Source organism: Pipistrellus kuhlii, unplaced genomic scaffold (genome assembly GCF_014108245.1).
Source record: "Pipistrellus kuhlii isolate mPipKuh1 unplaced genomic scaffold, mPipKuh1.p scaffold_m20_p_22, whole genome shotgun sequence".
NCBI lineage: Eukaryota > Metazoa > Chordata > Mammalia > Chiroptera > Vespertilionidae > Pipistrellus > Pipistrellus kuhlii.
In genome coordinates this window covers 1299369-1318784 of record NW_023425521.1, presented here as the reverse complement: position 1 = coordinate 1318784, position 19416 = coordinate 1299369, and the positions used below count along the sequence as shown (strand labels likewise).

General features: G+C 47.9%; 1 protein-coding gene across 3 annotated transcripts in view; it reads left to right on the top strand.

Annotated features, from left to right (window-relative positions):
• Positions 1–255: 255 nt before the first annotated feature.
• The window catches only part of FAM117A (family with sequence similarity 117 member A), a 39776-nt gene continuing 20615 nt past the window's right edge, over positions 256–19416 (top strand). The window contains exon 1 of one of the 3 annotated variants that reach the window (XM_036451709.1): positions 256–516. In XM_036451709.1, the coding sequence (XP_036307602.1) occupies positions 321–516 (196 nt within the window). In that variant the 5' untranslated portion in view covers positions 256–320. Of the gene's footprint in view, positions 517–13833; positions 13958–19416 lie in introns of those variants that run through there. The other 2 variants (XM_045586085.1, XM_036451711.2) reach the window with 2 other exon arrangements.

Below are 19416 nucleotides of genomic sequence, written 5' to 3'. Positions count from 1 at the left end.
TTCTCATTGGGGGCGCCGGAGACCAGCCCTCTTCTGGGCGGACCAATCCGTGGTCCCTCGGACATGCAAAAGCAGGCGGAGGCGGGGCGGGGGCGGGGCTTGGGGTTGGATCGCTAGGCGTATTAACCAATTACCCCCTGGGAAGGGATGATCAAGCCCGGGATTGGCTGAGAGGAGAGGCCTGGGAATCCGTAGGCCAATGAGCGCTCCGGGTTGAAGGGGCCGGTCTCTGCCTCGGAGGGCAGATAAGCAGCCGCGACGGGGGTTGGGGGCTGTGTGGGGCTCGCTGTGGGGCCAGGCGGGCGGCAGGCGGGCGGGCGATGGCTGGGGCCGCTGCGGGCGGCAGAGGCGGAGGTGCCTGGGGGCCGGGGCGCGGAGGGTCAGGAGGACTCCGGCGGGGCTGCTCTCCCCCTGCCCCCGCCGGCTCCCCCCGGGCTGGGCTGCAGCCGCTCCGGGCCACGGTCCCCTTCCAGCTGCAGCAGCCGCACCAGCGCCGGGACGGGGGCGGCCCCGCAGGTGAGCTGGGCCCGGAGCGGGTGCCGGGGAGGAGCCGTTGGGGGAGGGGGCGCGGGCGGGGGGAGGAGTGTGGGAAGAAGTGTGAGGGACGAGTGGCCAGGGCGAGGGGAGAGGAAAGAGGTCGCGCAGAGTCTGAGGGGGTGGCGGGGGCGAGAGCGAGGAGTCGCGAACTCGGGGTGCACCGCCGGGACGGTGTGCGGGGTGCTGGGGCCGGGAGCCGAGGGGAGGGACCTGGCAGATGGAGGCTGGCTTTGGGGGCGTAACCGAAAAGTGGCTGAAGTGCCGTGTGGGGGTGAGTGGAAGGCGCCGGGTAGCAGCGAGCCGTGAGGAGGGAGTGAGCGGCGCCTGACGGGGGCGCCCTGCGCGGGGTGGGCGCTGGGCGTCCGCACGCGGAGGGGGAAGGGCATGGAGGAGAGTCCGCCGGAGCCATGTGTTACTTGAGTTCGGCCCCATCACCCGCTCTCCAGCGTGGCGTTCCTTTCCTCCCCACTCCTCTGCGCTTCCCCTTGTGCCACCTCCCGCAGCTGATTTCATCCGAGTCGCTGGATGCGTTAGTTTACGGCTTTGACCGCAGTAAAGACGCTCCGCACCTAGTCCCTAAATTCCTCTCGTCCCGAAGTTGTATGTCCTCAGATCATAGACCTGCTTCATATGGCTGCCTCATCCTAACCATCGTGTGTGTGTGTGTGTGTGTGTGTGTGTGTGTGAGAGAGAGAGAGAGAGAGAGAGAGAGAGAGAGAGAGAGAGAGAGAGAGAGAGAGAGAGAGGGAGGGAGAGGAGAGAGACACGGGCAGTCCCTTCCTCCCCCCCCCCCCCCCACCGGTTCCTCCTCTCCCCTCCTAGGCCGTTTTGTCCTGGGCATTGTCAGCCAACGTGGCGGTGGGATGAGGGCTACAATCAAGTGCACTGTGGCAAATACCCCACTTTCTGAGCAGCACTGAGCCGGTGTCTTAATAGCAGCTTGGTGTTGGTGTGGGAAACTAGCGGGGAGTAAGCTTACCTGACTTTCACACTCAAAGCTGTGATGGTCGTTGCTCCCCCCTCCCCGCAAACGCAGGCAGTTAGGAATAGGAAAGGACACCTACTTGCATGAAGAAGCTGGCAATAAGTTGAAAGTGAGGCTTGCATTTGATTCACACCATATGTGAAAAGATCATTGCACACTTCCAAAGCCTCAGAGTCTACCAAATGTACAAAAGTCATGGTCTCTGCCATCTAACAGTTGATGACATTCTCTACCCAGAGTTTCTTGAGCTTAGTTCCTGCAGGTCCCCCTCCTGGAAGCATAGCTGCTACACTGCCTTCTAAATACGCGTGCGATTGAGAGGGTCTCTGAAGTAGAGAGCCAAGTCTATCCGGACCTCATTGTGAATGTTAGCGTTGCATCTTGGAATGCAGAAATTTGGTCGAATCTGGTGGCAAGATGGTGACCAACGAGTAAAAGTATGCCTAGAATCTGGTGGCGAAGAGCAATGCGATGCTCAGACAAACGCATGCCTATCATAAAGTAAACCGCAGGACTGCAAACCTGTTGGTTTTGTTTAGGCTTCCTTGGAATCCAGGGAACTTGGTATAACAGCAAGCACCAGAACCTTAGTCACTTTTAGTAGAAATCAATAGAAAGCCGGCCTGGGTGCTAGCTAGATATCGATTAGCAGTAATATTTTAAGAGCAGTTATTCTGTGTCCGCCATAGCATTTATATTAAGAAGACGAACACTGGCGAGTGCTGTGGAAAGGAGGTGAGTGTAGGTTTGGATGGCTGGGCTCTTTACATGACCTTTTCCTTTGGTAGGGCCAGGGGCACTAAGTCACGGGTAGAAACGTAGGAAACTAGAATTTGGCGTTGTCAGATTAGGACAGGGTGGGTGGTCTTTTGCAGAAGGATTGGGCCGATGGATTATTTCTTCACCTATTGATATCCCAGCGACGGCATTGATAAAGTGCTTACTTAGTGTGTAGTAGGATTATCTGTAGGTTTTCAGTGAGGCAGGAGAGAGAAAAGATAGAAGAGGGGAAGAGTGGCCTGAGTCCTCGGACTCCTTTGTGGCCAGACATGAAGGAAGTGCACCTGGCCTTGGGTTAGGGAGCACATCGGGTCTTTTGCCCGTAAACTTGAACCTCTGTGTGTGTTCAGATCGTTTCCATCCTTTGTCCTTGAGAAGTGGAAGAAGTGGTTTTCTGTAGGCCATATGTGCTAGATGGAAACATCTTGCAGTCATACTAACCCTTAAGAGAATGCCAGAATGCCTGGGTTTTGAATCCAGGTTCCGCTCCTTACCACCTATGTGGTTTAGAGGGGGTTACTTAACTGTTGTGCCTCAATTTTCCTCATCTGCAAAATGTGAATAATACTATCAACATCATGGGAATCATATGAGGTAATAGGGACAAAGTGCTTAAAACAGTGCTTGTCCCGTAGACGGTGCTATGAAAGTGTTTGCTGCTGCTTCTGTTGTTGTTATTCTTTCCACCGAGCCAGGGTGAGAGCAGTGCTGGCCAGAGCCCCATTGCCTTTTCAGGCTTCAAAGAGCAAACCCATATTGGTCTGAAACCAGTACTGCAGGTTTCAGCCTCTCAGGGCCTCCCTCTGCACTTTCGTTCCCTCATCTCTTAAAATGAGCTGTTTAAAACGGGGCTCTGAAACCCAACTGTCTAAAAAGGCAGGTGAGCTGGGCTGGGTTTCAGGGACAATTAGGTGTCGTCACTGTTTCTGTTTCCCATCTCAGTGCGATGTGGTGCTCAGCACCGTGCGGTTATCTCCCCACCACACACCCTGTTGTGTTCTTGACGAGATGTATGAGACCTTGTAAAGAAAGTTATGATGTAAAGAGCAGGATTTACCTTCTGTGCCCACTCATTCATAAGGGATGTCTTCATAAAGTAAGGAATGGCTTCATTTTATGAGCCTGGGCTAGGGATGTGGAAGGCAGAAGAGAGGAGAGGGAAAAATAAAGGTCAGCTCGAAGAAAGCTAAGAGCCACTAGTGGGTAATAGAAAAACCCAGGATAAATGTCTTACTGGAATTCCTCCTTCAATTAAATTATCGTTTGTGTCTTATGTCTCTTGGAAGCTGTTAACGTTCATGCGCTTCCAGGACCAATGATGATGGACAAAATGGTAGTAAGAGGTATAATTGTTTGGGTTCCAGTCTTCTTATCCTGTTAAGTGTCTCTGTCTCCACATCCTTAGAAGGAAGCTAATGTTGACTCCAGCCTTGCACACTCTTCTCCAGGGGACTAGCCCCACTGGAGGCGGGTGAGTGCTGGGGAAGCCAAATGCTGCCTCTGTGCCAGGCCTTCTGAAGCCAGAGGTTGGCAGTTAGGGCCTACAGGCTCAGTCCAGGTCTCTGCCTGTTTCTGTAAGTAATACTTTACAGGACACAGTCATGCTCCTTCATTTAGGTGTTGTCTGTGGCTGCTTTTGAACAACAATGACAGAGTTTAGTAGCTTTGATATAGGCCCTTTGGCTTGCAAGACAAAAATATTTAGTACTACTTGGCACTTAAAAAAAAAAAAGTGAGCCTATCTTTGTCTTAAACAGTGTTCCTGACCATTATTCCTATATAAAGATCAATTTCAGAAAAGAAAAAAAAAAGATCAGTTTCAAATGGATGTAGTACCCACCTCCTCAGAAAATCTTAGGGAGGTAAAGAAAACTAATAAGCCTGTGTTGCCGAGGCCGATTTGGCTCAGTGGATAAGCATCGACCTTGGACTGAAGGGTCCCAGGTTCGATTCCGGTCAAGGGCATGTACCTTGGTTACGGGCACATCCCCGGTGAGGTGTGTGCAGGAGACAGATGATTGATGTTTCTCTCTCATCGATGTTTCTGGCTCTCTATCTCTCTCCCTTCCTCTCTATAAAGAATAAAATATATATATAAGAATAATAAGCCTGTGTCCCCACACACATTTTAGGGGTAAAGCAAAGGGTTATTAGCTTCCAGTCCTCAATCTTTGTGGAAGATTAGCTCATGTGAATCCAGGCTGCCCATCCCCACCATTTTCAGGTGACATATGTTCAATAGACAAACTAATCTGGATTTACATAAAAGCTTAACCGTTAGGCAAATGTGCGCCCCCTTCCCACTGACCCGCCTTGCAAACCTAACAGCTCACAACTGCAGTAAGCACATTTTAAAATCAGATGGAAATTACTTTAAGCTTATCTCCTGTTTTGGATATTTCTTGTTACCTTTTATTTTTCTGAACACATCATTGTGAGCTGGCAGTAGTCACAGCTGCCCTAAAAGACTGGCTTCCCCACAGGGACCTAGGAAGGGTTTTTTTTAAAGGTTTTCCAAGATGGTTGTGTCAATGAATATAAGGCAGCATTGTTATCAGCAGTGCTGTTGGTAATTATTAAACTTTTTTCCTTGCAATGCTTTGAAAACTTAGTTCTTGGGGGATGGGTGCTTAGATAGTGTGGAACCACATAGAGGAGGTTGCTTATGGGAGACCCTGGGAGGAAGCTCTCATCAAACCATGGTCCTTTTGGACCCTGATGCCAGAAACAGCCTGGAGATTAAAATAGAATGCAACTTTTCTATGCCAAAGAGCCATCTTGCTATAATGAAGCTTGGGGGTGCAGTTTCTTTACTTCTTTTAAGAGCTGCCATTATTCTTTAAAACCCTGTAGTGAGGTATCTTCTGTTTGTGAAGTTTTAACCACCAGGCACTTCCCAGCCTGACACTGCTAACTTGCTTTTGTCAGTTTTGCTGGTACCAGGTACCTGGTCAGCAAAATGCACTGCTGAAATATCTGACTTAAATGTTACCAGCAAGGGCATTCTTAAAATGGGGGGCCACAGTGCCTGAGTGCTTTATCCTAAAGGACTGGGTCCATGTATTCAGTATTTTGGATAGCAAATTATGTACATACTAGAGGCCTGGTGCATGAAATTCATGCACAGGTGAGGCCCCTAGGCCTGGCCAACAATTGAAGTGCAAGCTTCTGGCATGGAAGGGCAGGTTCCAGCTGACCTCTGGGCCCTGGGCAGCACTTGGGCCCCTGCTTGCACCTGTCTTGGCCTGGTGCCATCTGCTTACCTGCTGCACAGTCCCACTCTTGTCGGGGCTGGCAGCGCCTCCACTGCCATCCGCTGCCAGCACTGTTGCCAATGTCCACCATATTCTGTGCTGCTTCCTGTGGTCAGCACATGTCATAGTGAGTGGCTTAACTCTGGGTCTCTCGGTCGAACAACTGCCCATGGGGACAATTTGCATATTAGGCTTTTATTATATAGGATGGGAAGTTCTCCACTTAAGTAATGTAGAACTAGGATGTTTCAGCCATTTGAGGTCTGTGGAGGAGGGGTGAAAACAACAGTGGGTGTGGTAAGAAGACAGCATTCTCTCTGGTTCCAGATATAGATAAATCTCCAGAACATTTAAAGTAGGATTGCAAGATGAGTATTGTGAAAGTGGCTGGTGGGCTTTAGTAGCCAGAGAACACTTACCCTGCATTTTCTGCTGGTTTATACTGAATAGTATGATGGGCACCAAGCCCACACTATCCCTTGCTTTTAATGGAAATGTTAGAAATTGAACTTCCTTCTCTGGATTCTTACAGCTCTCAGGGAGATCCTTTGTGCCAAAGGATTCAACTTTAGGGTGTGACATGTTCCAGGGCCAGGTCTGTTTTTGAGTACTTATTGACACTATATATCAAACTAGAGGCCTGGTAAAGGAATTCGTGCACCAGTGGAGTCCCTCAGCCTGGTTGCACTCTCACAATCCAGGACCCCTTGGGGGATGTCGGATAGCCAGTTTCGGCCCAATCTAGACAGGAGGGAACTCAGTCCCCACAGGCTGGATCCAGACAAGAGGAGCCCAATCCTGTGTGTTGAGCATCTGTCCCCTAGTGGTCAGTGTGCATCATAGCAACCGGTCATTAGGTTGCTTAGGCTTTTATATATATAGATGTTATTTGACACTGGCTCACATGCTTTACGAGACTTACCTGGGCTTACTCTTACTCCTCAGGCAGTTTGGAGCCCTTTTAAGGGGCTGTGAGGGAAAATCTTTGTGTTTCCTTCCCGGTTCAGAGCCACGGTGGGTGCCCACCAGCAGGTTAGTTTAGTGAGAGTGGACAGTCTCTTCAGGGGTGAATGAGTTTTACTCCCCTCAGAGATGAATAGAAGAGAGCGCAGGGAAGAGTGGGAGTAGAGGAAAGATGAGTGGGAAAGCCGATAACTTTCTACCTCTGCCTGAATGGAATCTCATAGAGAGCTCCCATTATTTGGTTTGCAGGGTTATGAATTAACCAAACATTAGCCAGATCTGTTCACATTGTTCGGTCAAAAACAAATGCTGACCTCAGAGAGAAAAGAATTTTGGATTATATTTGAGTTTGTAAATGATCTGTGTTCCAGTTCCTCTCCAGTTGTGGGGAAGTTGGTGGGAATAGCTCTTTGGTGGGAAGTTCTGTACAGCTGGCTGTTCATACCCAGGCCTCCAGCTCCTGGTCCCCACCAAACCTCCTGGTTATGAAAACTGGCACTTTGCTTTCTCCTCCACACTGTTGCTCGGGTCCCTACAAAGCTGAATGCCCAGCTTGGAGTCATTTAAATGTTTATCCTCAGGCTCGAATAAGCCTCAATTGACTTTTGCTGTGTGGGAGCACCACAGCCAATCAAGGGTAGCGTTAACAGACTTAAAAGAATGCTATCAAAGTATTTCATAATAGGAAAACTTTTAACTCCAGCCCCTGGGGAAACTGGAGCTGCTGCTGGGGCTGTGCACAGACATTTACCCTGCCCTGCTCACAAGCCACAGACAGCTGACACTGGGGGTGGATAGAGTGCCATGGGCTCAGCTGGCTGCACGTGAGCAGTTTTCCAGCTCCCTCATAAAAGGGGTGGAGGTTGGGGGGAGGGGGGGCCTGGGAAGACTCCTCAGGAGGTTTTGGTTGGTCTGAAGCAGCAGGCCTATGATTGGGGTGAGGGATTCCTCTCGGGGTGACTGAGTATGACTTCTTAGAGTAGGGGTGTCGAACTCAATCAGAGAAGGGGCCAAAATCTAAAATCCAGCCTAAATCGCGGGCCGAATGGTTTACTGAACAGTCATAAACTGTCATTGTGATGGAAACGCAGTGGAGTGCAGTGATGACAGCGCGGTGCGGGCCACATTGCAAGGCCTGGTGGGACGGATTTGGCCCGCGGGCCTTGTGTTTGACACATGTGTCTTAGAGAATGCAGTGTTTGGCAGTGCAGATTTGTACATTTGGGATGCCTCCTCTTTGACCTTGTGCTCCCCATTTTGTGAGTGGTGGGTGGTTTTTGGAGGGGGCACTGTGTTAACAAGTCTAGTCTAGTCTACTACCAGTTCTGCCACCTGAATCACCTATCATCTGATCCTAAATGGAAGCATGCAGTAGAGGCTTGAGGTCTAACCTCCTTGAGAGGCAAAGGTAGCATTAAATATATAATTCTAAAAGCAAATAACTGACACATCCACAAATATAAATTCAAGCTGGAGGTCACATAGGTCAAGGAATGCCGTATTTAGTGTTAGGTGGGCTTAATTAGAGAATTACTAGGGTTTGAGTAGGCTTCTTTAAAATTTGTATTGAACATCATATTCTCTCTAGGGTTAAGTTTTTATTCTCTCCTTTTCCTTTCAGAAGTGGCGTTGATATGGCCTTGTCTGATCAGCTGTATTCCTTAACTTTCTCTAATCACTTTAGTCCTTTTTGACTCATGCTAGAAATTGTGTGCCTGCCTTTTTAAAAGGTAGGCACCTCATGTTTCAAGTTCAAGTGCAATGGAACTCACCCTGCAGCTTGAACAGATTTGAGTGTTTTTGCAGAGGGAGGGTGAGGGCAGATGGGGAGTGCCGTGCTCAATAAATACTTGTTGGATTGAGTTGCTGGAAAGGCCACAGGGGTGGGGAGAGTGAGCCACACTTCCCCCAGGCTCGCTTGAAGTGGTTTTTCCCACTTCTGGTCCCCATACACTGTGCCCCTTTATAACACCTCTCTTCAGCTACTTATAAGCTCCCCAACCCCCAAGTATTAGTTCGTTCTCTCTCTCTCTCTCTAAATCACTCTTCTCCTATTCATCCTGGTCATTGGGCTTGAAGCCCAGCTGGTGGCAAAGACGTGGCATTTCCATGGATGTCATTGCTAGGCCTGTAGACTCTCTTCCCCACACACTTAAAGCCAGAGGGTGACTTGGGTAGTTAGTTACCAGATTGATCCATGGAAACAGCCAATGTTTAGGATTTTGTCAAAAAGCCAGACTACCTGGCTTTAGGCTTAATGTGCATGTGGGTGAGAGGCCAGGGAGCAGAGCTGTCTGCTAGCTCCTAGGGTGGCTGCAGAGGTGTGAGCAGGCTGGAAGCCCCCTCTCCCGGGCCGGGTACCATCCTATGATACAAGGCACTGCTGTTTCTCCTTCTTTTCCCTGGCCATGAGGGGGAATGCTGGAAAGAGATGCTCATTATCATCCCCTACCACTGGGCACAAACACTGTCACCCATGGAGTCCCTGTGCCCTGCCTTTAAAGTTGTCACCCAAGGGCCTGGTGGCGCAGTCAGAATGGTCTACACCTGCTTACCGGGGGTGACTGAAAAGAGTGAAAATGTGATTGGGAAGAAACAAAGGCAGCTTTTCTTCACCTCCTCTTCCCTTTCCTCCTCCCCACACACTGCCTCCCCTTTACGGGTTTTCTGTGCTCAGTGCGTGTTTGATCGCCCACACAGCTTTGGGAGAACCACCGTTGATAACACGTGCGCTCCCTGCCCCACACCTGCAAGCTGGCTGAAAACCTGCCGCATGGCCTCTGTTTGGGTTGTCTTTGTAATTCCTGCCCATCAAATAGGACGTGCACAGTGGGGTGGAGGGTGGAGTAGCATTTGGCATGACAGAGGGGATGCAACCAGAGAGCTCTCACAGAATTACGTAGTCTGGATTCAGAGACTGGGGCGAGGAGGGCGATATGAGTCACATCCATGAGGTATGTGCACGTCTTTGTGCTGAGAGCAGCACCTAGACTGTTCCTTCTTAGAGTCGAAGTCCTGAGTAGCTCTGTGTTCCCAGAAGAAGACTAAAACAGGTGCCTGGTGGAAAGGAAGAGTTTGTGAGTCCCAACTCTGGTAGGCCCCCAAATTCATCTATATTTTCAGGGAACTGGAGAGTATAGATTGTTAGTGTTGACAATGTGTATCATTTGCTTAGCTCTCGGTTGCTCATACTCGATACTCTGGAATGTTCTCATTCATCCTCACGACAGTCCTGCAGGTGCAGGTGGCATTTAGTTGTTTTTGCAGATAAGGAAACTGAGGCCCAGAAAGGAAGTGACTTGCCCACCATGTGACTAAGAAAGCCCTCTTGTTCCTGATCCCAGAGCTCTTGTACATAGTCTGGGCAGCCTGTCATGAATTTCCTCCCCAGCTGGCACGCTCTGCTGTCTGCCCAGCACATGCCTAGTCTTTGTTTCCCCTCTACTTGTGTACCTGTATTCCAGAAGCAAAAAGTCATTGGGAAGGAAAATGGGGCTGCAGAGGAGTTTGTTTGTTCCTTTAACACCCCCTAAGAGACTATCTTGGTATGGCTAATTGGAAGGTGGTGATTATTACATCCTATGTGTGATACGGTGGTGGCTTTTGAGTGTTTCCATCTGGTTGGAGATATGCAATTTCCATGTTGAATCAGAAGCTAACCAGAGACAGGTAGGGCCCAGGAGGCAGGCAGGGTTTTCCTGCCTCTAAGGGTCATGACCATTGTTCCAGAGCTTGAGGTCATATGGAGATGTTCTTAAGATGGAGCTTCTAGAAAAGGTTATCTTTCTTATCTGTGACCATATGGAACCCATAAAAACAACTGGGGATAAATGTGGGTGGTGCATTCCTATGGTTGAGGGTATGTGCAGGTGACATTCCCTCATGATGAGGTAGTCCTCTGTGCAGGAAAACCCCGGTGCAAACCTTCCCCCAACGCCCCTGCCGGCTCTGCCTCAGCAGGTCTCCCTCTTCTAGCTTTAGGCTAACTGGACTGGAGTCACTGTGACACATGACAGTGCCTTTCTGAGACAAGCATGTGCCCAGTAAGGGGAACAGCGGGGATTTGAATTCAGGAGAAAGTCCATCTAGGGGCTTGGTGTCATGGAGAATTGCCTGGCCTGCCTCATAGAGGTTACCTCACCCTCCCAATAGGGTTGTGGGCGGTCTTACCTCTTTACTTCTCTTCTTACAAAACCAGATTCTGTGTAGAATTCTTGAATGTTGTAATAACTATATGCTTATGTGGAACCTTTCTTTCCCAGTTACTTCCCAACTTTATAAAACGAAATCCCATTGTAAACAAATATTATAAATATTATTTTGTATAATAAAGCTATTTCCATGGTTTATATAAATGCTTTGTGGTTGTTTTTTTGTGTTTTTTGTTGTTTAAAGAAAAAGATAAGACTAACCAACTATCTTCTGTAACAAGTCCTTCTTCTGGTCTCAGTCCACTTAATAGTTCATCTCTAAACCAGAACACTTGAGAGCTTGCTGCTTGCATTGGAGGGAGGGAGAAGGAGCAGAGCTGTGGAAGCATCAAGTAAGCAAGGCCCTTTTGCTTTCTCTTCATCTTGAACCTACGACCCTCTGATACTTCCTTGTTGTTTTCAAATAAAACATCACACAGAGGCCCACAAAGGATGGCATGTGTTTATCTGAATGTGTGTCTATCGAGTGTAAATGTGTTTGTGTCAGGTGTGAATGTAGAAGAGTTGGTATGTATGTGAGAAAAAGTACACGCGAAAGAAAGCAAATGATAAAGCGAGTGGGGCAAATATTTAATAGTAGGCGGATCTGGCTAAAGGTTATACGGGTGTTCTGTGTGCTATTCTTGTTCTTGCATCTATAAGTTTGAGATCATTTCCACGTAAAAAGTTTAAAAAATGAATATATGCTAGACTAATTAGTACCCCGGGAGGAGGTTTCTTCTGACATCCTCATACCATCTCCTGTTCTTCCCATTTCACAGACGGAAAACAGTGACTCATCATGTAGCACACTGGGGCAGAGGCCAATTTGGGCCACGTACTGACAGTTATCGTAGGTCACCTCTAGGAGATCTAATCTTTTTCTTAATACTCACGCTGAACAAGGTTGGGTGCCTGCTGCTGTGTGTCTGAGTCCAATCCACTCCCCACATTGACCAAGCAGGGGGATGGGCAGGGTTACAGCATCTGCTCAAACTCCCCGAGCATGTTCAGGGTGCCCAGGACCTTCTTGGAAAATACTGTTTTCTTATTCTCAGAAACGCTCTTATTGTGCTCTTCACTCTCCTTTTTTCATAAAACACATGAAATCAGAAGGCCCTCTTTCATGGAGCCACGGAGTATACCACTTGGCATTTTTTATAGAAGGTTCTGAGGGGGGAAAGAGTTGAATTTGGCTTAGAAAGCAATGCCAGGTTATGGGCCTGAGCCAGGTAACTTTCTCAGCTGTGTACCAGTCGTTTTGTTGTACCAACTGCCTCCTGAATGTACGGGAACCTGAGAGAGGACATCTGTATGGTTTATTACAGAATGCCTTACCAAGTGGCCAGTAATGGCAACTTCAAACACAAAGGGAGGTTTCAGTCTTGGTCAATGAACCCTTCCACATGCTACTGGCCTAAAGAGGGGTGGGTCTGATGGTTCCAGTGAGAGGTTCAGACACTGATCTTTATTTCCCGCCCCTCTACTCTGGCACCAAACCACATCGTATACCTCCATCTGTGCTCCATGAAGGCACTTGAATTATTCCTGACATTTTTACTTACTGATATTTCCCTAGCTTTCCAGAAGTGTGGGTTAAGTAAATGTGTCCTACGTAGAAAAACAGGCTTCATTCTTAACCGGTTTGGCTCAGTGGATAGAGCGTCAGCCTGCGGACTCAAGGGTCCCAGGTTTGATTCCGATCAAGGGCATGTACCTTGGTTGTGGGCACAATACCCAGTAGGAAGTGTGCAGGAGGCAGCTGATCGATGTTTCTCTTTCATCAGTGTTTCTACCTCTATCCCTCTCCCTTCCACTCTGTAAAAAATCAATAAAATATATTTTTTTTAAAAAGAAAGAAAAACAAGTTTTAAAAAGTCTCTAGCTTTAGTGTGTGTCCTTTATCTGAAATGTCTCCCTGCAGCTATATCCTAGAGCCGTGAGACTTTGGTTAAGTTGGCATCAAAGGGTTTTTTTCCATGGGCTCCAGCCAGTTATGTAAAATAGACCCATGAGCATTTACTATATTATTACCCAGCTTATATTGTTGCTCTTAGGCAGTTACTACGTTATATCTGCTCCCCACTATTCTCTGATTCTTCTTGGCTTTGGCTACCCAAAATCAGTGCTGGGTGGATGGGCATCCAGAAAGAGGGCACAATGCAAGAGAACCACCCATTGGCTTGTCTGCAGCTGAGAACTCTGTGTTGGAGCAGCTGCGTGAATGGCCAAGGCTGCCCGCCTAAAAGGGATCGGGACAACCGAGCCTTTTCCTTCCAGCTCTCAGAGACATGGGTAGGACGCTTTGGTAATTATCATAGCATTCCAAACTGTTTCCTTTTGCTTCAGGGGGATAAGACTTCTGAAAGAAAATGGCATTACTGTTAAGCAGCTCATGACTTAAGAATCAGATACTGAGCCTTTTACAGGGAAGATGGTGTCACCTTCAGTGACTGGAAGCACACGTGGTGAGGTGAGCTGTCAAGCATCCTTCTGCTATGAAGTCATCAGTGGTCAGGCATATGCTAATATTAGGTTAGGTTTTCCCAGTGTCAGACCCTTCAGGGCTCTTTCTGGAGAGGCCATCTAATCTTGCTTTTCAGGCTAGGCTTACCCTGCAGGCTCTGTACCTACAGCCTTTGAGCCTCCCTTGGGAGATCTGAACAATTGGCAAAACCAGGGCGTCAGAGCAAGGGCTGACCTGGAAGGTCGCCCAGCACACGTTGGGGGTTTTCTACCTGTAGACACAGTCTGGGAGTTTGCCGCTGAGTTGAGGTCAGGCTGGGTGTGTTCCAGAATGTCCAAGGCGAGGGAGGGAACCACTAGATGGGGTGCAGTGGTCTCGAGTATCTCCTCTCTGACGCTGGGCACACAGAGTAGAACTTGAGTAAGGAGATGGAGATAAGCAGAGAAGACTCTGTACAGGTGGGACTCTGGCCCACATAGCTTGTCAAGGCTGTGAGGGTTGAGCAGAATGACTAATAGGATTTTAGACCCTGAAGGCAAAGCAAACTCTGTGTCTGTACCTTCCTGGCCCTGAGCAACATAACTGAGCCATTGCTCCCGACGGCCCTGCTCCCTGCTGCCCCACCCCAGCAAACCAGGGATAAAAGCAGAGGTCCTGACAGATTCCAAACTAATGAGGTGTAGCCAGCGAGCAAACCTGCCCTCTGAGCGCTCATGTCTACGGGGTGTTTACTCCCAGCTCACCCAGACATGTGACCAGACCAGCTTGTGGCTTGCCATAGGTAAATTGAGTGCTATTTATAATTTTCTGCTTTGGGGGAGGAGGGGGGCAAGATCATCTGGGAGCCCACAGCACAGCTGTCTGATCTGCCTAGGTAGGGCAGGTCTCCCTTTGACTTTGTGCCTTTTTTCTCTCTCTAACTTATTTTGCCCCAGATAGTAACATGAACTCTGAGCTTTCAGTTTAGCTGATTTGGTCACGAAGCCTCTCTTTCATCGTTGGGGGAATTCTGGAACCAGTGGAGCCTCAGACTGTTGTGATGTAACGTACTGCCTTCCGGGGTGAACACCGAGACATCTGGGAGCATATAATTATCTCTTCCTGGACTTGTTCCTCAGTAGATGCTGTAATCTCCCTCATTCAGTTCTGATGAGCAACTTCTTCCTTTTACCTCGCTAGAGTCTCCTAATTAAAGTCTTTTTACTACACTTTATTTTTGCACCCACACAGAAGACTGATAAATTCTAATTAATTTCACCTTCCTCCTGGAATCTATCTTCCCTTTAGTCATACTTGTCCGTCTTCCCTCGGATCTATCTGGTTTCTACATTCCTTTAGAAGAGCAGTAATGGCGAATGGATCCCCAGGAGTAACTTGGCTGGGCCCATGTGAGCTGATATCCAGCTTTAACTGTGTTTCTGGACCCATAAGAACCTCTTAGTTCTGCCCCCAGTCTTGCTCTTCTTCCTGGGATGACGTGACACATCTTCATATGGTTTCAAGTCTCCTTCACGTAGTATTTTTATTCAGTTTTGTACTGATTTACATCTTTCAATTCCCTGCCTCAGATTAAGCCTCAGTCACTGTTTCATTTCTTCTTGCCTATCTTCTCTTTCCCCAAATTAGAAATCCAGAGCAGTGTCCCCCCGTGACCTGCCAAGTTTGAAATGCTAAAGGGTTCAGATCCTTGCAGGAGAGAGAACTGAATTGCCATCTTCCCAAATTAAGCCAGTTTTTAATGATTACCTCTCACAACTTTATTTTGAAAAAATTTCAAACGTTCAGACAAGTTGTAAGCACAATGCATATCAATTTATTCTTCACCTAGACTCACTGATAACTTTTAGTCACAATCATCTCATCTCTCTTCTTTGCTTTTGTGTTTTATGTATATGTGTCCAGATAAACATACATATGTGCACCCCTGTGTGCTTCTTTTGGTGAACCATTTGAAAATAAGTTGCAAATATCATAGTATTATACTTTGCCATTTACTTCAGTGGCTACTCCTGAGAATAAGGGCATTCTTCTACATAATCACAGTATCATTACACTAAATAAATGATAAGTCCTTATCATCTTATATCCAGTCCATTTTCCATTTTCCATTTCCCCTTTGACAGCTTTTTTTGTGTTTTTTTTTTTTTAATCTAGGGTCCAATGTCAGGGTTCTTTGTTTGGTTGTATCTTTTTAAAAAGTATCTTGCCCTAGCCAGTGGTGTTCAGTGGTTAAAACACTGGCCCATGTACTGAAGATTTGTGGTTTGATTCCCAAAGACATGTACCTGGGTTGCAGGTTCGATCCCTGGCCCTGAACTAATTGATATGTTTCTCTGACACTGATGTTTTTCTCTTTCTCTCCCTCTTCCTCCCCCCCCCCCCCATATATATCAATGGAAAAAATGTCCCTGGGTGAGGATTAACAAAAAAATATTCTCTTAATAAATGGCTTATGTGGTGATACTTTGGCATTATGTTAATATTCTGCTCTCCATAACCCTTTCCTGCAGTAGTTCTGGTGTCCATTGAGGACACTTCCTGATTGGGATATTATTGGGAGTTGTATAAAGCCAGTTCTGAATTAACACTAACGGATGTAAGTATTGACATAAGCCATTCAAAAGAAGAATTAAAAAATTGGGGTGGGGGGGGTTGAATCATTAGAGGGAAGGCAACAAAATGGGGCCATCACATTCTGTCCAAGTCTTAAGTATTTTGTGTGACTTGGGTCGATAGGCATTGAGTATCAGTTGCTTACACATACATTGCCATCTAGAAGCTTGCTTGAGGTCAGGTAGAAAGCAGGATGAATAGAGCTAAAAATAAGTCTTGGTTGGTTCACAAAGGAAAAATTACTTTGATTATTTGGAAGTTATCTGTAATTCTATTATTTCATTTTCTTTCACTTGTTTTCCACTTTGCTCACTAGAAAAGGGATCCCTCACATCTTAATTGTCTTCCTTCCCTCGCCCATCATGCCAGTTAGTGAAGCAGTGTCCCTGAGATCCAGGTCTGCGTGATCATCCTGGTTCCTAGCAACTAGGGGAAGGATTAGGACCCTTCCGGTCCATGGAGCGGCTCCTGGACCAAGGCAGGCATATGACAGTTGAGTGTGAAAATGAAAAGCAAATGTAGGAAATGTAGTTTCAAAAATCCTCTATTGGGGAAAAAAAAGCCTGTGTCTCAATTTGCTCTGTGACATTGGAGAAGTCAGTTCACCGCTCTACGTGAGGATGTGTCATGGGCCCCCAACTGTAACACTGGGAGCTCTGCCTCCCTTTCCAGAGGAGAACTCGTGAGAGTATGTGGGGTGCACGCACTCAGAACAGAAATCGGGGTGCAGTTTCAATCACAACTGTCCTCGCCCAGGATGTGCTGTAGATGAACCTCCTCAATCTCCGATTCTTTACCACATTTATCTTAAAAGACTACCCAAGAGCTCACTGGAAGTTGTGATTTCTCGTCCACTTGATAGGAATCAGATCACTGTGAGAAGTGGAGATAGGGAAGGGTTTATGTCTGTCTTCTGATCATCATTCCCACATAACTGCAGGGGTGAGGATTTTTTAATTTTTTTAATTTTAGGGAGACAGGGCTAGTCTATGCACTATTTATGCTATTTTTGCAAAGGCCAAGTAGATTCCAAAGGAAAGCTTGCTCCAATCAGCAATTGCTAGTATTTTGTTTTGTTTTAAGAATGTCGAAATCTTACAGAACTCTTCAGAGAATTGAGATAAAAGGTGAAAAGTTCACCCCACTTCCTTTTCTAACTGCAGCTTCTTGAGAATTGAACAAAATGTCTAACTGCTGTCTACTCTTTCTACACACACACATACACACACACACACACACACGGATCATCCTTTTCCTCTTTGCTGATGGTGAATAGTTAGTATACTCCTTATTTCCCCCACAATGACATCTCCAGATGGGTTTGTCCTGGCCCTTCTCTCCAGCTGCCTATAGCTGTGGTCTCAGACATGTAGCCAGAAACGCTTTCCTTTGAGCTACACACTTAAACATGGAGTCAGTACTAAATCGAGGGTCTGCCTGAGAAGTTTTCCATTCACACACAAACCTCATCGTAAGCCTTTCTTGGTAAGGGAGATGTGATGTTACTGTGTATTTCTTCTTCCTTTTTGACCTTGTTTCTTTGATTTCTTCTCCCTGTTATGGTTGAAACGAGCTATTGCTTGGTGTGGAAAGAAGTATTCAAAGGCCCGAGTTGAATTTTCCCAGCTGAGATGGATGGGGTCTTCTTGGGCTTTCCAAGGAGGGTCCTAGCTCTTGTACAGTCAGACTGGGGATTTCGGTTTGACCACAACTTCCCTCCAAAACGCACCCCCCCCCCCCCCCCCGAGTGAAGCAGTTAGGCGGTGCTGGAGCACCGGGAGCTCAGAAGACTGCCTGCACGGTGTGATCCCAGCACGTGTACTGAGATGGAAAAATAATCCCCGTGAAGCTGAGGGAGGGACTTCCCCTACTTATTGCAGCTCTGTTATCGGGGAGATGTTTAGAAATCTGAATCCCTGTTTTACTTCGCTCATCTCCAGATTAACATCCCCCTTACTCCCTCCCCACCGCCAAAAATAAAAAATAATAAAATCTCTGCATCACAGCTAGGAGATGGGACAGGGTAGTGCTTGCTCCCTCCATGTGCAAACCATGTGCCCCGCCTAAGCCCTGGGCCTGCTTGTCCTTCCCAAATGAAGATCAGTGACTGAAGAAAGCAGATTGTAGAAAAATGTGTATGATGTGATCTCATTCTATAAAAAATATACGCGCACCCATATGTGCATGAAGAGGGGCCGGGAAGGATATGCACAGGAGTGATCTGTGAGGGGGGGCATGCATGGTTCTTATTTTTCATTTTTTTTGTTCATCTGCATGTTCTTATTTCCCTCAACACATGTACAGTTTCTGTTATAAATATGAGTTATTTTCTCTTTAAGAGGGGAGGCGAGACGACCAGGGCTAATAATGCTTCAAAGCCCAACAACATGGGAAAGTGACTCATAACTTGTTTGTTGGACCTGCTAGTTGTTGAGCTCTTGCCACGTGTGAGGTCTCATTGGCTGCCTTTCTCTTCTTCTTTCTTTGCTCGCGTATTTTGGGATCACTAGGTTTCAGGCTAGCGGAGGATGGGTGGAGGGTAGCCTTGTCTTTATTTCCCAGGCTTCTCTCTCCTACGTGAGAGTAAAGTAAGTGAAGCAGCGCCTAGAAGCTCAGCCAGGACCCTTTGGTCAGGGCCTGGTTTCTCCTCATCAGCTGCTGAGCCTCTGCCCCACAGTCCATCGTTGGCCAAGTTGAGAAGGGCAGCCACAAGCACCTCACTTCCTGCGCCATCTACCGCCTTCCTCCTTCCCCTGACCCCTTCTTGCCCTCCTAAGAGCTGTCACCGGTCTCCTTTGGGTACCAAGGGCGGGTGTTTGCTGGTGTGGTCAGGCCTGAGCTGATTTCCAGCCCGGGGTAGAAGAGAGCACTTGGTGATCCTTCTGAAGAGGCGTTGGCTGTCCCACCTTCAGGTGCTTAGGGAGTGTAGCCTGGTGAGCAGCTTCTCCTCCTCCTCCTGTATCACAGTGCTCATCACAGAGCGGGCTGGTGGCGGGCGCGCAGATTCTGCTTACCGAAGCAGCCCGCCGGCCCCCTGTGGGGTGCCAGGCCCCTGCTAGCCACTGCTGGTTCAGTGTCTTATCTGCCCTTTGTGTGCTCTCCTCCCTGTGGACTGTCCCCCAGTGCGCAGACACTCAGAGCCCCCTCTCCCCAAAGCCATAAAAATGCAGCAGTTGGGAACCAGGCCCAAGTGGCTCTGGAAGATAGCACGAAGGCTTCTTATCTCCGGTGTGTGCTGATTTGTTTTGTTTTTTCCATTTGCCGTTGCCCAAGAACCAAAGCATCCGCCGCTGATCAGCTACAGGGTGAAATTGCCTGGCGCCGCGCCAGAACGCTCCGCCAGGTGGTTGGGCCGTGGAGGCTGCTGCATGCGATGGGCCGATAATACCCCACAGCGCTGTAAACAGGACACTCCACCCTCCCGCAGCCACCCAGCCAGTGCCCCGGCAGCCTGCTGCTTTGTCATGGCCTGTCATGATATGGGCGTCTCTTCTCAGATAGGAGAGCCGATTGTCTTATTTTCCTCCCCATTTCCCAAATCTGAGAAGGGAGCACTTTCCAGAAACCAAACCAGTTCATCTTCTGACCACAAGCAACCGTTGTCACTTTTCAGCGCTTTTCCTTTAA